General features: G+C 39.8%; 1 protein-coding gene across 5 annotated transcripts in view; it reads right to left on the bottom strand.

Moving 5' to 3' along the window:
- Positions 1-18,421, bottom strand: part of nalcn (sodium leak channel, non-selective) — a 333,104-nt gene that overhangs the window by 91,116 nt on the left and 223,567 nt on the right. For all 5 annotated transcript variants that reach the window (XM_061970749.2, XM_061970750.2, XM_072914538.1 and 2 more), the window contains 7 exons: positions 16,064-16,235; positions 15,900-15,991; positions 15,715-15,837; positions 13,494-13,550; positions 8,535-8,655; positions 1,359-1,490; positions 1,106-1,273 (listed from right to left, as the gene is read on the bottom strand). In XM_061970749.2, the coding sequence (XP_061826733.1) occupies positions 1,106-1,273; positions 1,359-1,490; positions 8,535-8,655; positions 13,494-13,550; positions 15,715-15,837; positions 15,900-15,991; positions 16,064-16,235 (865 nt within the window). The remainder of the gene's footprint in view (positions 1-1,105; positions 1,274-1,358; positions 1,491-8,534; positions 8,656-13,493; positions 13,551-15,714; positions 15,838-15,899; positions 15,992-16,063; positions 16,236-18,421) is intronic.

The raw sequence follows: 18,421 nt of genomic DNA, 5'->3' as shown, positions 1-18,421 counted from the left end.
ACACTTAGGACTAAAACTGGACACTAACACTTGACAAAAGTATTGGGACACTTAGGACGAAAACTGGACAAAAGTATTGGGACACTTAGGACTAAAGTTTTGGGACACTTCCGACTACCACTAGACAAAAGTATTGGGACACTTAGGACTAAAACTGGACAAAAGTATTGGGACACTTAGGACTACCACTGGACAAAAGTATTGGGACACCTATACTGGACAAAAGTATTGGGACACTTAGGACTACAACTTGACAAAATCATTGGGACACTTAGGACTAAAACTGAACAAAAGTATTGGGACACTTAGGACTACTACTGGACAAAAGTATTGGGACACATACACTGGCCAAAAGTATTGGGACACTTAGGACTACAACTTGACAAAAGTATTGGGACACTTAGGACTAAAACTTGACAAAAGTATTAGGACACTTAGGACTAGCACCTGCCAAAAGTATTGGGACACTTACACTGGACAAAAGTTTTGGGACACTTCTAAAACTTGACAAAAGTATTGGGACACTTAGGACTACAACTTGACAAAAGTATTGGGACACTTAGGACTACAACTGGACAAAAGTATTGGGACACTTAGGACTACCACTGGACAAAAGTATTGGGACACCTACACTGGCCAAAAGTATTGGGACACTTAGGACTACAACTTGACAAAAGTATTGGGACACTTAGGACTACCACTGGACACAAGTATTGGGACACTTACACTGGACAAAAGTATTGGGACACTTGGGATTAAAACTTGACAAAAGTATTGGGACACTTATGGCTAGCCCCTGCCAAATACGCGGGCCCGACCAATGCTGCTTGCAGCTTTAATTTTAAATTGCCTTTCAAATGTCTATTCTTGCTGTTGGCTTTTATCAAATACATTTCCCCAAAAAATGCGACTTATACTCCAGTGCGACTTATATATGTTTTTTTCCTTCTTTATTATGCATTTTCAACCGGTGCGACTTATACTCCGAAAAATACAGTATATGGTTAATGATATAAATACATTCAATTATTTCATATTGTATTTGAAATTCAACAATGTGCTTTATTGCATCTCTCCAGGTGTGTCGTTGCTCACATGCACCCACCAGGAAAATCTCCTTGAATCCTTTGAGGACCTCCCGGACCACCTTCCTCATCTGGGGCACCAGCTTGAAGATCCTGAGCGGTCGCAGGCAGCGCAGCATCATCAGCAGCTGAGCGCCGGACTCGGGCGGGACATCCGGCGGAAGCCAGCATAAAAAGATGAGACTCACCTGGGACGGTAAGGCGCAAAACAGCAACTCAGATATTTAGTCAGGCATATTCATGGAGCTCTATGAGGCTTGGAGCTTTTCATACGAGATAGATGAAGATGTCCATGACGCCTCCGAAGTCTCTGATGACCGCCGTGGGAGTGAAGAACAAACCGTCGGCCATGATCTTCAAGTTGAGCTCGATGCTCATGAAGATGACAAAGACGTACTCTCCGATCTAAAACAAGAGAGGAGCACACTGCAAAAAGTGAAATCCAAGTAAGATGAAATATGTCAAATAAGGGTGATATTTGCTTATTTTCTGTCTGATAAGATAATCCTTCTCACTAAGCAGATTTTATGTTAGAGTGTTTTACTTGTTTTAAGTGTCCTAAATGATCTCAGTAAGATATTACAGCTTGTTGCTGAGATTTGATGACCTATATTGAGTAAAACATGCTTGAAACTAGAATATCAAGTGTTGCAAAGCTGTGTCATCAACACTCACAAGTATAAAACTACTTTTTTAAAGTCATCATTTCTTTTTTCAAGAATGAACAAAAAAAAAAAATCATTATGTCAAGATAATGGCACTAGCATTTACTTCATTTAAGAATATTTTTCAACATATTGAGCAAAAAGGTCTCTTTTTTTTCTACCAAGAAAAGTGTACTTGTTATTAGTGAGAATATACTTATTTTAAGCTATTTTTGGCTAATTTGACTTGTTTTAGAAAGTCTTGACAAGCCAAATTTTTTTTTCTATTGGTAGATAATTTTGCTTAGTTCAAATAAAATACCCCTCATTTTAGTTTAGTTTTTTCTTGTTTTTGAACACTGACTTTTTGCAGTGCACTTTCCCGAGCTCTGCTTTTGTAACATAAAGTTGTACTTAAGTGTGTATGGGAACAACTTTAAATAGCTTAAATGTGCCATTAATTATTATAATTGGAAATACATACATAAATGTGTTATTAAATGCCATTAATGTATTTTTAATTGTAAGTATTTAATTCATTATTTTAATATTAAATTAAATATTTAATCATTGCATTATTAATTTATTTTATTTCATTATTTAATTTTTTTATTTCACATTTTAATTAATTAATTAATTTGTTTTATTTATATTTTGTGTTATATTATTTTCATCTATTTATCTTTTTTTAATATTTTCTTTTTTTATATAACTATTTCGTGAACCTGTGTGTCAGCGCTTCCCCTTACTTGACGGAGAATTCGAACACCACTCGATTGATCAACTATTAGTGAGAATATACTTATTTTAAGGTATTTTTAGGTTTATTGAGGTTAGCTCATTTTACTTGTTTTGGAAAGTCTTGACAAACCAAATTTTCTTGTTCTATTGGCAGATAATTTTGCTTAGTTCAAATAAAAAAACCCTCATTTTAGTTTAGTTTTTTCTTGTTTTTGAACACTGACTTTTTGCAGTGCACTTTCCCGAGCTCTGCTTTTGTAACATAAAGTTGTACTTAAGTGTGTATGGGAACAACTTTAAATAGCTTAAATGTGCCATTAATTATTATAATTGGAAATACATACATAAATGTGTTATTAAATGCCATTAATGTATTTTTAATTGTAAGTATTTAATTCAATATTTTAATATTAAATTAAATATTTAATCATTGCATTATTAATTTATTTTATTTCATTTTTTCTTTTTTCACATTTTAATTAATGATTTAATGGCTTATTAATTTTTTTAATTTATATTTTGTATTATATTATTTTCATCTATTTCTAATATTTTCTTTTTTATATATAACAATTTCGTGAACCTGTGTGTCAGCGCTTCCCCTTACTTGACGGAGAATTCGGACACCACTCGATTGATCAAATATTAGTGAGAATATACTTATTTTAAGGTATTTTTGGGTTCATTGAGGTTAGCTAATTTGACTTGTTTTGGAAAGTCTTGACAAGCCACATTTTCTTGTTCTATTGGCAGATAATTTTGCTTAGTTCAAATAAAATACCCCTAATTTTAGTTTTGTTTTTTCTTGTTTTTGAACACTGACTTTTTGCAGTGCACTTTCCCGAGCTCTGCTTTTGTAACATAAAGTTGTACTTAAGTGTGTATGGGAACAACTTTAAATAGCTTAAATGTGCCATTAATTATTATAATTGGAAATACATACATAAATGTGTTATTAAATGTCATTAATGTATTTTTAATTGTAAGTATTTAATTCAATATTTTTATATTAAATTAAATATTTAATCATTGCAATATTAATTTATTTTATTTCATTATTTAATTTTTTTATTTCACATTTTAATTAATGATTTAATTTTATTTATATTTTGTGTTATATTATTTTCATCTATTTATCTTTTTTTAATATTTTCTTTTTTTTATATAACTATTTCGTGAACCTGTGTGTCAGCGCTTCCCCTTACCTGACGGAGAATTCGGACACCACTCGATTGTTTAAATATTAGTGAGAATATACTTATTTTAAGGTATTTTTGGGTTCATTGAGGTTAGCTAATTTGACTTGTTTTGGAAAGTCTTGACAAGCCGAATTTTCTTGTTCTATTGGCAGATAATTTTGCTTAGTTCAAATAAAAAAACCCTCATTTTAGTTTTGTTTTTCCTTGTTTTTGAACGCTGACTTTTTGCAGTGCACTTTCCCGAGCTCTGCTTTTGTAACATAAAGTTGTACTTAAGTGTGTATGGGAAAAACTTTAAATAGCTTAAATGTGCCATTAATTATTATAATTGGAAATACATACATAAATGTGTTATTAAATGCCATTAATGTATTTTTTTATTGTAAGTATTTAATTCATTATTTTAATATTAAATTAAATATTTAATCATTGCATTATTAATTTATTTTATTTCATTATTTTTTTATTTTATTTCACATTTTAATTAATGATTTAATGGCTCATTCATTTTTTTAAATTTATATTTTGTGTTATATTATTTTCATCTATTTATCTTTTTTTAATATTTTCTTTTTTTTATATAACTATTTCGTGAACCTGTGTGTCAGCGCTTCCCCTTACCTGACGGAGAATTCGGACACCACTCGATTGTTTAAATATTAGTGAGAATATACTTATTTTAAGGTATTTTCGGGTTCATTGAGGTAAGCTCATTTTACTTGTTTTGTAAAGTCTTGACAAGCCAAATTTTCTTGTTCTATTGGCAGATAATTTTGCTTAGTTCAAATAAAAATACCCCTCATTTTAGTTTAGTTTTTTCTTGTTTTTGAACACTGACTTTTTGCAGTGCACTTTCCCGAGCTCTGCTTTTGTAACATAAAGTTGTACTTAAGTGTGTATGGGAACAACTTTAAATAGCTTAAATGTGCCATTAATTATTATAATTGGAAATACATACATAAATGTGTTATTAAATGCCATTAATGTATTTTTAATTGTAAGTATTTAATTCATTATTTTAATATTAAATTAAATATTTAATCATTGCATTATTAATTTATTTTATTTCATTATTTTTATTTTTTATTTCACATTTTAATTAATGATTTAATGGCTCATTCATTTTTTTTAATTTATATTTTGTGTTGTATCATTTTCATCTATTTATCTTTTTTTAATATTTTCTTTTTTTTATATAACTATTTCGTGAACCTGTGTGTCAGCGCTTCCCCTTACCTGACGGAGAATTTGGACACCACTCGATTGATCAAATATTAGTGAGAATATACTTATTTTAAGGTGTTTTTGGGTTCATTGAGGTTAGCTAATTAGGGCCCGCATGGCCCATTGCATAAGGACTCCCAAAGGGAGTCCTTATGCAATGGGACATAAGGACCTATTGAATTTGTAAGGTTTTATTATTATTATACCGGCCGCCTCTTTGAGCACTAATTTGACCCACTTAACATGCTTCAAAACTCACCATATTTGACCCACACATCAGGACCTGCTAAAATTGTCTTTTAATGAAAAAAACGAACCCCAAAACTCAAAATTGCGCTCTAGCGCCCCCTAGGAAAAAAACAAACTAGACTGCCTGTAACTCCCACTAGGAAGGTCGGAAAGACATGAAACAAAATTCTCTATGTAGGTCTGACTTAGACCTAGATTTCATAATTGTACATTCTTGGGCAGAAATCAACAGGAAGTTGGCAATTCCCCCTTCAAGACAAAAAAGTACTAAAAACAGTCACTTTTGCCTCTTTGAGCTGTAATTTGACCCCCTTAACATGCTTCAAAACTCACCGAACTGAACACACACATCAGGACTGGCAAAAGTTGCGATCTAATGAAAAAACCTAACCCCAAATCTCAAAAATTGCGCTCTAAACGCTGAAAAAAACTGCTCCTCGGAAGAAAAAAATGACAAAACTGCCTGTAACTCCCACTGGGAAGGTCGGAGAGACATGAAACAAAAACCTCTATGTAGGTCTCACTTAGACCTACATTTCATAGATGGACACCCCCCCGCAAAAATCAACAGGAAGTTTGCTATTCCCCCTTCAAAACAATTTTTTTGTAAAAACCGGTCACCTTCCTTCAAAAACTATCTCCTCTGAGCGCGTTTGTCGTTTCGGCTTCAAACTAACAAAGGAGAGAGATTGAACCCTTGTGTATTAAAAGTACAGAACAGCGTTTTTCTAACTGCTCCGGTTTTGATTTTATGACCCTTCAAAGAACCGCTGCGCTGATGCTGCTGCGCTGCTGTTTTTTTTAAGATGGCTGCTTAAAAGCAGGAAGCACCAACGTGCCCACACAATGCAGACAAGGTAGGTACACTAGACAAAAGTATTGGGACACTTATGACTACCACCGGACAACAGTATTGGGACACTTATGACTACCACCGGACAAAAGTATTGGGACACTTAGGACTACAACTGGAAAAAAGTATTGGGACACCTACACTGGACAAATGTATTGGGACACTTAGGACTACAACTTGACAAAAGTATTGGGACACGTACTACTAAAACTGGACAAAAGTATTGGGACACTTAGGACTACAACTTGACAAAAGTATTGGGACACGTACTACTAAAACTGGACAAAAGTATTGGGACACGTACTACTAAAACTGGACAAAAGTATTGGGACACTTAGGACTACAACTTGACAAAAGTATTGGGACACGTACTACTAAAACTGGACAAAAGTATTGGGACACTTAGGACTACAACTTGACAAAAGTATTGGGACACGTACTACTAAAACTGGACAAAAGTATTGGGACACTTATGACTACCACCGGACAAAAGTATTGGGACACTTATGACTACCACCGGACAAAAGTATTGGGACACTTAGGACTACAACTGGAAAAAAGTATTGGGACACCTACACTGGACAAATGTATTGGGACACTTAGGACTACAACTTGACAAAAGTATTGGGACACGTACTACTAAAACTGGACAAAAGTATTGGGACACTTAGGACTACAACTTGACAAAAGTATTGGGACACGTACTACTAAAACTGGACAAAAGTATTGGGACACGTACTACTAAAACTGGACAAAAGTATTGGGACACGTACTACTAAAACTGGACAAAAGTATTGGGACACTTAGGACTACAACTTGACAAAAGTATTGGGACACGTACTACTAAAACTGGACAAAAGTATTGGGACACTTATGACTACCACCGGACAAAAGTATTGGGACACTTAGGACTACAACTGGAAAAAAGTATGGGACACCTACACTGAACAAATGTATTGGGACACTTAGGACTACAACTTGACAAAAGTATTGGGACACGTACTACTAAAACTGGACAAAAGTATTGGGACACTTAGGACTACAACTTGACAAAAGTATTGGGACACGTACTACTAAAACTGGACAAAAGTATTGGGACACGTACTACTAAAACTGGACAAAAGTATTGGGACACGTACTACTAAAACTGGACAAAAGTATTGGGACACTTAGGACTACAACTTGACAAAAGTATTGGGACACGTACTACTAAAACTGGACAAAAGTATTGGGACACTTATGACTACCACCGGACAAAAGTATTGGGACACTTAGGACTACCACTGGAAAAAAGTATTGGGACACCTACACTGGACAAATGTATTGGGACACTTAGGACTACAACTTGACAAAAGTATTGGGACACGTACTACTAAAACTGGACAAAAGTATTGGGACACATAGGACTACAACTTGACAAAAGTATTGGGACACGTACTACTAAAACTGGACAAAAGTATTGGGACACGTACTACTAAAACTGGACAAAAGTATTGGGACACTTAGGACTACAACTTGACAAAAGTATTGGGACACGTACTACTAAAACTGGACAAAAGTATTGGGACACTTATGACTACCACCGGACAAAAGTATTGGGACACTTAGGACTACAACTGGAAAAAAGTATTGGGACACCTACACTGGACAAATGTATTGGGACACTTAGGACTACAACTTGACAAAAGTATTGGGACACGTACTACTAAAACTGGACAAAAGTATTGGGACACTTAGGACTACAACTTGACAAAAGTATTGGGACACGTACTACTAAAACTGGACAAAAGTATTGGGACACGTACTACTAAAACTGGACAAAAGTATTGGGACACGTACTACTAAAACTGGACAAAAGTATTGGGACACTTAGGACTACAACTTGACAAAAGTATTGGGACACGTACTACTAAAACTGGACAAAAGTATTGGGACACTTATGACTACCACCGGACAAAAGTATTGGGACACTTAGGACTACCACCGGACAAAAGTATTGGGACACTTAGGACTACAACTGGAAAAAAGTATTGGGACACCTACACTGGACAAATGTATTGGGACACTTAGGACTACAACTTGACAAAAGTATTGGGACACGTACTACTAAAACTGGACAAAAGTATTGGGACACTTAGGACTACAACTTGACAAAAGTATTGGGACACGTACTACTAAAACTGGACAAAAGTATTGGGACACGTACTACTAAAACTGGACAAAAGTATTGGGACACTTAGGACTACAACTTGACAAAAGTATTGGGACACGTACTACTAAAACTGGACAAAAGTATTGGGACACTTAGGACTAGCACCTGCCAAATACGCGGGCCCGACCAACGCTGCTTGCAGCTTTAATTTGACTTGTTTTGGAAAGTCTTGACAAGCCAAATTTTCTTGTTCTATTGGCAGATAATTTTGCTTAGTTCAAGTAAAACACCCCTAATTTATGTATTTTTTTTCCTTGTTTTTGAACACTGACTTTTTGCAGTGCATGTGACGGTTATTTTTTTTTTATAAAACATGTTGTTGACGACCTGCAGGGTGGGCACGTGCATGACCCTGGTGAAGGGCGACTCAAACATCATGGAGATGCAGGAGCAGATGGTCACAACGATCATCACCCAGTCCAAATAGGTGACCAGGCCTAGGAGGTCGCTGCAGGGACACACAATGCACTTTCATTCATAAAAAAACACTAAGAAACCTTTAGAAAATACGTCAAAACGTGTAAATATACAGAGCAAATCTAGAATGCATGATCCGAGATGAACACAATGCATACACATTTTCCTTTTAAAGACACATTATTGGGTCAGACTGTACAATTTACATTATAGTATTTTGACCCTTGACAAAAATGACATATTCAACCAACAGGTGGCGCCATCGACTTTTCTCAAGCAAGTCAAAGCTTTGCGTCCTGTCACTCACACACATCGGGAGATGCATAATGGGTAAGTTGGCCTAATTAGCAAACAGAGGATACAACTGTCAGCTATTATATGTCATATTTTCTCCCTATTAAGTCCTAAACATAAACAAGTTGTGAGCAAGAGTTGTCTTATATTTAGTGTCAGTCGTCCCTCACTACTGTCAGGACTTGGACTTTGGCTTGGTTTGTTCTTGGACCAGATGTGGCGTGAAGGTAAATACATGATTTATTTAAACACTATAACAACAAAGAAAAGGATCAAACAAAAGGCGCGCACAGGGTTAGACTATAAACACAGAACTTGCACATTGGCAGAAACTATGAACAATTAAACAAAACTTGCAAACTATGGCTTGAATAAAGAAAACTTACTTGGATGAAAAAACGGCATAAAAAAGCAAGTGTCAAAAGGTTGTGTGGAGAGTATAAATGCGGGGATGTCGTCAGGACGACAAACTGAAAACAATGAACTTAAATACTACAGACATGATTAACGAAAACAGGTGCGTGACTCAAAACGTGAAACAGGTGCGTGACGTGACAGGTGAAAACTAATGGGTTGCTATGGTGACAAACAAGAGTGCACAATGAGTCCAAACGTGGAACAGGTGAAACTAATGGGTAATCATGGAAACAAGACAAGGGAGTGAAAAGCCCATACTTGCCAACCTTGAGACCTCCGATTTCGGGAGGTGGGGGGAGGGGGGTGGGGTGAGCGTGGTCGGGGTGGGACGGGGGCGTGGTTGGGGGCGTGGCTAAAAGGGGAGGAGTATATTTACAGCTAGAATTCACCAAGTCAAGTATTTCATATATATATATATATATATATATATATATATACATATGTATATATATAAAATAAATACTTGAATTTCTTGAGTCTTGTTCACGAGTGAGGGAAGAGTGGATCGTGAGATCGACAGGCGGATCGGTGCGGCGTCTTCAGTAATGCGGACGCTGTATCGATCCGTTGTGGTGAAGAAGGAGCTGAGCCGGAAGGCAAAGCTCTCAATTTACCGGTCGATCTACGTTCCCATCCTCACCTATGGTCATGAGCTTTGGGTTATGACCGAAAGGACAAGATCACGGGTACAAGCGGCCGAAATGAGTTTCCTCCGCCGGGTGGCGGGGCTCTCCCTTAGAGATAGGGTGAGAAGCTCTGTCATCCGGGGGGAGCTCAAAGTAAAGCCGCTGCTCCTCCGCATCGAGAGGAGCCAGATGAGGTGGTTCGGGCATCTGGTCAGGATGCCACCCGAGCGCCTCCCTAAGGAGGTGTTTAGGGCATGTCCGACCGGTAGGAGGCCACGAGGAAGACCCAGGACACGTTGGGAAGACTATGTCTCCCGGCTGGCCTGGGAACGCCTCGGGATCCCCCGGGAGGAGCTGGACGAAGTGGCTGGGGAGAGGGAAGTCTGGGCTTCCCTGCTTAGGCTGCTGCCCCCGCGACCCGACCTCGGATAAGCGGAAGAAGATGGATGGATGGATGGACTTGAATTTCAGTGTTCATTTATTTACACATATACACACACATAACACTCATCTACTCAATGTTGAGTTAAGGGTTGAATTGTCCACCCTTGTTCTATTCTCTGTCACTCTTTTTCTATCCATGCTGAACACCCTCTCTGATGATGCATTGCTGTGTGGCACGCACAAAAGTGCTTTCATCAAATGCACTAGATGGCAGTATTGTCCTGTTTAAGAGTGTCACAACATTGCTGTTTAAGGCAGGCGAACTGCTTTACGGTAGACAAAAACGTGACTGCTGTTGTTGTGTGTTGTTACCGCGCTGGGAGGACGTTAATGAAACTGCCTAACAATAAACCCACATAAGAAACCAAGAACTCGCCCTCCATCATTCTACAGTTGTAACGTCATTGGGCAGCTATGCTGTTAATATTGTGGGTTAGCGGACTCAGATCCTCATGGACCTGAGTCCGCCTGAATTTCGGGAGATTTTCGGGAGAAAATTTGTCCCGGGAGGTTTTCGGGAGAGGCGCTGAATTTCGGGAGTCTCCCGGAAAATCCGGGAGGGTTGGCAAGTATGGAAAAGCCAGAAACTAAAAAGTCCAATAACTAAATAAAACATGACTAAGACAAAAACATGATCACACAGACATGACAACTACTTCGTGCTTGGAAGTTTGTGGCATCCCAACTATATTTTTTAAAGCATTTTCTGTGTTTATTTGGTATTTTCAAGCATAAAAAATGGCTAAATAACTATAAATATCAATATTGCAGTAATACAGTTTGACACAATGTTCAGTATTCCAGCTGTGTACAACACCACAATGCATTTGGAATGAAACAATCAAGATGTGCTTTAAGTGCAGACTTTGAGCTTTAATTTGAGGGTATTTACATCCAAATCAGGTGAACGGTGTAGGAATTACAACACTTTTTATATGTGCCTTCCACTTTTTAAGAGACCAAAAGTAATAGGACAAACTATCCATCCATCCATTCATCTTCTTCCGCTTATCCGAGGTCGGGTCGCGGGGGCAGCAGCCTAAGCAGGGAAGCCCAGACTTCCCTCTCCCCAGCCACTTCGTCCAGCTCTTCCTGTGGGACCCCGATGCGTTCCCAGGCCAGCCGGGAGACATAGTCTTCCCAACGTGTCCTGGGTCTTCCCCGCGGCCTCCTACCGGTCGGACGTGCCCTAAACACCTCCCTAGGGAGGCGTTCGGGTGGCATCCTGACCAGATGCCCGAACCACCTCATCTGGCTCCTCTCCATGTGGAGGATCAGCAGCTTTACTTTGAGCTCCTCCCGGATGACAGAGCTTCTCACCCTATCTCTAAGGGAGAGCCCCGCCACCCGGCGGGGGAAACTCATTTCGGCTGCTTGTACCCGTGATCTTGTCCTTTCGGTCACAACCCAAAGCTCATGACCATAGGTGAGGATGGGAACGTAGATCGACCGGTAAATTGAGAGCTTTGCCTTCCGGCTCAGCTCCTTCTTCACCACAACGGATCGATACAGCGTCCGCATTACTGAAGACGCCGCACCGATCCGCCTGTCGATCTCACGATCCACTCTTCCCTCACTCGTGAACAAGACTCCGAGGTACTTGAACTCCTCCACTTGGGGCAAGATCTCCTCCCCAACCCGGAGATGGCACTCCACCCTTTTCCGGGCGAGAACCATAAACTCGGACTTGGAGGTGCTGATTCTCATCCCAGTCGCTTCACACTCAGCTGCGAACCGATCCAGTGAGAGCTGAAGATCCTGGTCAGAAGAAGCCATCAGGACCACATCATCTGCAAAAAGCATAGACCTAATCCTGCAGCCACCAAACCAGATCCCCTCAACGCCTTGACTGCGCCTAGAAATTCTGTCCATAAAAGTTATGAACAGAATGGGTGACAAAGGGCAGCCTTGGCGGAGTCCAACCCTCACTGGAAACGTGTCCGACTTACTACCGGCAATGCGGACCAAGCTCTGGCACTGATCATACAGGGAGCGGACTGCCACAATCAGACAGTCCGATACCCCATACTCTCTGAGCACTCCCCACAGGACTTCCCGAGGGACACGGTCGAATGCCTTCTCCAAGTCCACAAAACACAAGTAGACTTCCGTGAAAACCTCCTTAAAGTTTTGTAATTAGAAATATCGAGCAGTTAAAATGCGTCAAACATGGATAAGTGTGGAGATAGTGTTTTGCATTTTTCCCATCATGCTTTGCAATTTATTTAAATGGGTGTAATTCTGAAATGTTTTTCGATGCATGGACACAAATTGTGTTATATTGTGTTATGTGTGACCATGTCTGTTGGTTATATATATATATATAAAAAATTTTTGGCATCATGACTAGGGAAGGTTGTTTGCATCGGGTCACATAAGTATTTGATGCACTTGGTATTATTCAACAAATAATAATTGGACATAGGCCTGAATCACTCATTTTATCCACAAGAAGGTGACAAAGTAGCAACATATTTGACTTGATTTAAAATGAATAGAAATTTCTGTTCAGATTCCTTATTAAACTCACAACGTCTCACGGGTCAAATTGAAGACCCTGGTGGGCCGTAGTTTGGACACCTCTGATTTATTGTATTCGGGAAATTTAACATGTTGTTTACTGCACTGCCTAATTTTATCTGACTATTAGGAACATCTGCAGTGCAGGTGTACTTAATGCTGTACGTGATGGCTGTCTATAATGCATGCTGATCTGTGGCTGAAATTTCTCAAGAGGAAACGTGCGCCTTCAACCAGAACCTAAATAATTAAATTAGTTTCGGACACGGACGCCTGGAGACTTCCCATTTATTCCGAGGGCCTGCGCTCACCTGACAGCTCTCATTAGCGGCTGGGGGGATCAGAGTCTTTTGAAGTCACTTTGCGAGCAACACGGTACGGGTTCAACACGACCAGACTTATTTGAGGTATACAGAAGTGCTCTTCAATCAGTGTGGCCGGTTGCCATAGCGACGAGTTCAAGTGCCTTCGATCAGCATAATCTCATGGCTGAGCAGCTTGAGAAGCCAGAACCAAATGCTATCATTTTATTGTTGACAACTAATGATCCATGCAAATGGAAACTTACTACAGTTGGTGGTACTTTGTGTTCTTCACTGCTCCTGTGATAGGGTCCGTTTTGGATCTGGATGAAGGATTGACAAGAATCACAGATCAATAATTCAAAGATATACTACAAACCCCGTTTCCATATGAGTTGGGAAATTGTGTTAGATGTAAATATAAACGGAATACAATGATTTGCAAATCCGTTTCAACCCATATTCAATTGAATATGCTACAAAGACAACATATTTGATGTTTTTTTTGCAAATAATCATTAACTTTAGAATTTGATGCCAGCAACACGTGACAAAGAAGTTGGGAAAGGTGGCAATAAATACTGATAAAGTTGAGGAATGCTCATCAAACACTTATTTGGAACATCCCACAGGTGAGCAGGCTAATTGGGAACAGGTGGGTGCCATGATTGGGTATAAAAGCAGATTCCATGAAATGCTCAGTCATTCACAAACAAGGATGGGGCGAGGGTCACCACTTTGTCAACAAATGCGTGAGCAAATTGTTGAACAGTTTAAGAAAAGCAGCTATTGCAAGGAATTTAGGGATTTCGCCATCTACGCTCCGTAATATCATCAAAGGGGTTCAGAGAATCTGGAGAAATCACTGCACGTAAGCAGCAAAGCCCGTGACCTTCGATCCCTCAGGTTGTACTGCATCAACAAGCGACATCAGTGTGTAAAGGATATCACCACATGGGCTCAGGAACACTTCAGAAACCCACTGTCAGTAACTACAGTTGGTCGCTACATCTGTAAGTGCAAGTCAAAACTCTCCTATGCAAGGCGAAAACCGTTTATCAACAACACCCAGAAACGCCGTCGGCTTCGCCGGGCCTGAGCTCATCTAAGATGGACTGATGCAAAGTGGAAAAGTGTTCTGTGGTCTGACGAGTCCACATTTCAAATTGTTTTTGGAAACTGTGAGAAAGAGGAAAAGGACCATCAGGATTGTTATAGGCGCAAAGTTGAAAAGCCAGCATGTGTGATGGTATGGGGGTGTATTAGTGCCCAAGACATGGGTAACTTACACATCTGTGAAGGCGCCATTAATGCTGAAAGGTACATACAGGTTTTGGAGCAACATATGTTGCCATCCAAGCAACGTTACCATGGACGCCCCTGCTTATTTCAGCAAGACAATGCCAAGCCACGTGCTACATCAACGTGGCTTCATAGTAAAAGAGTGCGGGGTACTAGACTGGCCTGCCTGTAGTCCAGACCTGTCTCCCATTGAAAATGTGTGAAGCCTAAAATAGCACAACGGAGACCCCCGGACTGTTGAACAACTTAAGCTGTACATCAAGCAAGAATGGGAAAGAATTCCACCTGAGAAGCTTCAAAAATGTGTCTCCTCAGTTCCCAAACGTTTACTGAGTGTTGTTAAAAGGAAAGGCCATGTAACACAGTGGTGAACATGCCCTTTCCCAACTATTTTGGCACGTGTTTGAACATCAAATATGTTGTCTTTGTAGCATATTCAACTGAATATGGGTTGAAAGGGATTTGCAAATCATTGTATTCCGTTTATATTTACATCTAACACAATTTCCCAACTCATATGGAAACGGGGTTTGTATACATTATATCAATTAAACTTGGGTATACTTTGGAGTGTACTGTGTGTGCAACACTGCCTTAACCCTGTAAGACCCAACTATAGAAAAACCTAAAAAAAATATATATTTGACCTTTCAGATGTTGTTGTAGGAGGCATTTGATGCAGAAATTGAAGAGTTAAAAAAAATTGTCTGTTGATATCCTCTTTGTGGACAAAGTCATGGAATTTTAGGTCAGGCTGTTCAATTAACTACATTTTTTTAGAGATACAACTTTTAAATCAGTCACCAGAACACAACACAAGGGTAGAATGTATACTATCCATGTATAGAGAAAATACTTCAGGCGGTGATGTAGTGGAGGGAATACAACCCGTTTGAGCCCACTACAACAAGCCAGCTATTACTACCACATTCACCCAGTGTTGTAACATTGCAACAATTATGTAACAAGCTCTAAATGAAATTTGATGCAAATCACTGCACGGAAGCAGCTAAGCCCGTGACGCTACCAACACCAAGACTTCATTATCTTGCCAGCTATTTAGATAACAAAATGTCTGTGTATTGACTCATGCTATACAAGCTGTACACTGACTACTCTAAAGTATAGCCAAGTTCCCATTCCGATTGACAAAAGAATGAAAATGCTTGCAGGCGATTATCTTACGCATTGAAGCGAGCTCGTACGATCATCCGGCAGAAGTTCCTGAAGCGGTGTTCTCGGCCCACGATGAAGAGAGGCTTATCGAAGTACGGGTGGTTCTCCCTCAGCTCCTCCTCCTGGACTTTTCTGTTAGGTAGCCTTTATGTATTTTTGGTTTTCGGAGGAAACTGAATTCTAAGTGCGAGTACCTCTTCATCTCTGCTTGCTCTTTCTTTTCTTGGATCATCTTGATCTCGCTGTCCTCCCTCTGGGCGTTACGGTAGCGGACAGTGCTCGAATGCTTTCGGACCAAGACGAGAGACGGTTACCGACACGTGTTACGCACCTTTCTTGACACCGAGGGCCGACTTACATCCTGGGTGAGGGTCTCCAGCGACTTCCCTCGGCTGATCCTCTGACTGGTGGAGCCGTGTCGCAAAGAGCGGCGCTCTTGCCGTATGTGATGCTGGACGCTGAGGATGGAGCGCTCCTTGGCCGGCTGTCCATCCAAGGACCCGCTGAGCATCCGCTGCCTCGTGCAGGCCCTGAGTCAAATGAAAAAAGAAAAAAAAAAGCTCATTATCTTACAAAAGTTCTGCCTGGCAACATTAAAACAAATTATTTCCAACTCACAACACCCACTCTTTCCTGAATATGGAACCCTGCCATCAGGGAGAAGACTCCGGGTCCCACTATGCAAATCTAACCGCCTTAAAATATCATTTGTCCCAGCCTCCATTAAGCTGACCAACAATGTGCAATAGAATTTTAATACATAGGTTAGCACTTTTTTAGCACATAGCACTTTAGCACATAGCACTTTAGCGTTTCACTGACGGTGAGCAGCCTGACGCTGCTTCATTAACACCGCCGCTGTTTGACTCGGGGGCCGGGGCAGACGCACGTAATAACAGTCACCTGTTTTCATAGCGACGAGCTAACGTGTCCAGGTTATAACCCTGTTGTCAATAAACCCACATGGACTGAAGCTAAATTGTCCACTGTCCACTGCAGCATGTGAATGCAATGAAAAGAATCAAATCTGAGCCAACCAGCTGTTAAAATGTTGTCCAGGTTAATGTTTTGGCCATTAAAGGCCCTTCATTTCAAGATTTCAACTGTGATCGGGCTTTAAACAAGTGGCTGACCTGTTCAGATGGGTGGAACTGCTACTGGTCAAATAATGTGAAATAGCATTTAATTTTACATGTATGCAATGCCATTTAAATGTAATTATAGATAATAATAATAATAAATACTGTGTAGTGTTGTAAATAGTCAACGGGAAGGATTTTAGTAAGATATAAGCCATGAGCACTACACAGCCAGAAAAAAACCTAGGCAGGACAAGTAAAAATATTGGGGCAAGTACATTTGAGAAGTCGGGCAAGTAGAAAAATTAGGGCGGAGGGAACAGGTGAGACTCAGCAAACACTGAAAAATAAAGCAGGGTCAGATCAGAAATACACTTTTCTCATGAAAAGGGTCCTAATTTATATTCTTATGTGCCTTATAGCGAGGACCACGACAAAACATAGAGCGACTAGCTCCAGTGCGACCTGTTCAGCAGCAGCAGGAGGAGGAGGAGGAGGAGGTTGACTGACTGTGGCAGGACACCTCTGCCTCTGTTTCACTTTATGTTGCTGGTAAATAATATGGTTGTAGTAGTAGGCTAAAGTTAAATTATTTAGTATGCACTGATTAAAGGGGCAGAGCTTTAAGAGACATTTAAGCTTTTATATTTTATAAGATATATTTTTTGTAAGAACCACAATTAATAAATATATTTCAGTGAATAACTAATTGTTCAAATCTGTATATAAATATGTACATAAAGTGTTGTAATTATATTCCAACTCCGCGTTCTTCTTGGTCATCGCCGCTGCCGCCGCCACCCCCCGCCCGCACCACCACAAATAGATGCCTGCCCTGTGGGAAACACTTAACCCTGTATTGATATCGATTATGTGTCTAACGCGATATATATGGATATCACTATATCGGCCCAATCCTAGTTATCACTAGAGATGTCCGATAATGGCTTTTTTGCCGATATCCGATATTCCGATATTGTCCAACTCTTAATTACCGATATCAACCGATACCGATATATACTGTACAGTGGTGGAATGAACACATTTTTATGCCTAATTTTGTTGTGGTGCCCCGCTGGATGCATTAAACAATGTAACAAGGTTTTCCAAAATAAATCAACTCAAGTTATGGAAAAAAAATGCCAACATGGCACTGCCATATTTATTATTGAAGTCACAAAGTGCATTATTTTTTTTAACATGCCTCAAAACAGCAGCATGAAATTTGGGACGTGCTCTCCCTGAGAGAGCATTAGGAGGTTGAGGTTGGTGGGGTTGGGTGGGGGGGCGCTAAATTGTAGCGTCCCGGAAGAGCTAGTGCTGCAAGGGTTTCTGGGTATTTGTTCTGTTGTGTTTATGTTGTGTTACGGTGCGGATGTTCTCCCGAAATGTGTTTGCCATTCTTGTTTGGTGTGGGTTCACAGTGTGGCGCATATTTGTAACAGTGTTAAAGTTGTTTATACGGCCACCCTCAGTGTGACCTGTATGACTTGCATTCACTTATGTGTGTGTAAAATCCGCATATATTATGTGTTCGGGCCGGCACGCTGTTTGTATGGAGGAAAAGCGGACGTGAGGACAGGTTGTAGAGGACGCCAAAGCATACTTGCCAACCCTCCCGGATTTTCCGGGAGACT

This window comes from Nerophis lumbriciformis, linkage group LG13 (genome assembly GCF_033978685.3).
Source record: "Nerophis lumbriciformis linkage group LG13, RoL_Nlum_v2.1, whole genome shotgun sequence".
Classification (NCBI taxonomy): Eukaryota; Metazoa; Chordata; class Actinopteri; order Syngnathiformes; family Syngnathidae; genus Nerophis; species Nerophis lumbriciformis.
The sequence above is the reverse complement of the archived record's forward strand: the minus strand, read 5'-3'. Positions and strand labels throughout refer to the sequence as shown.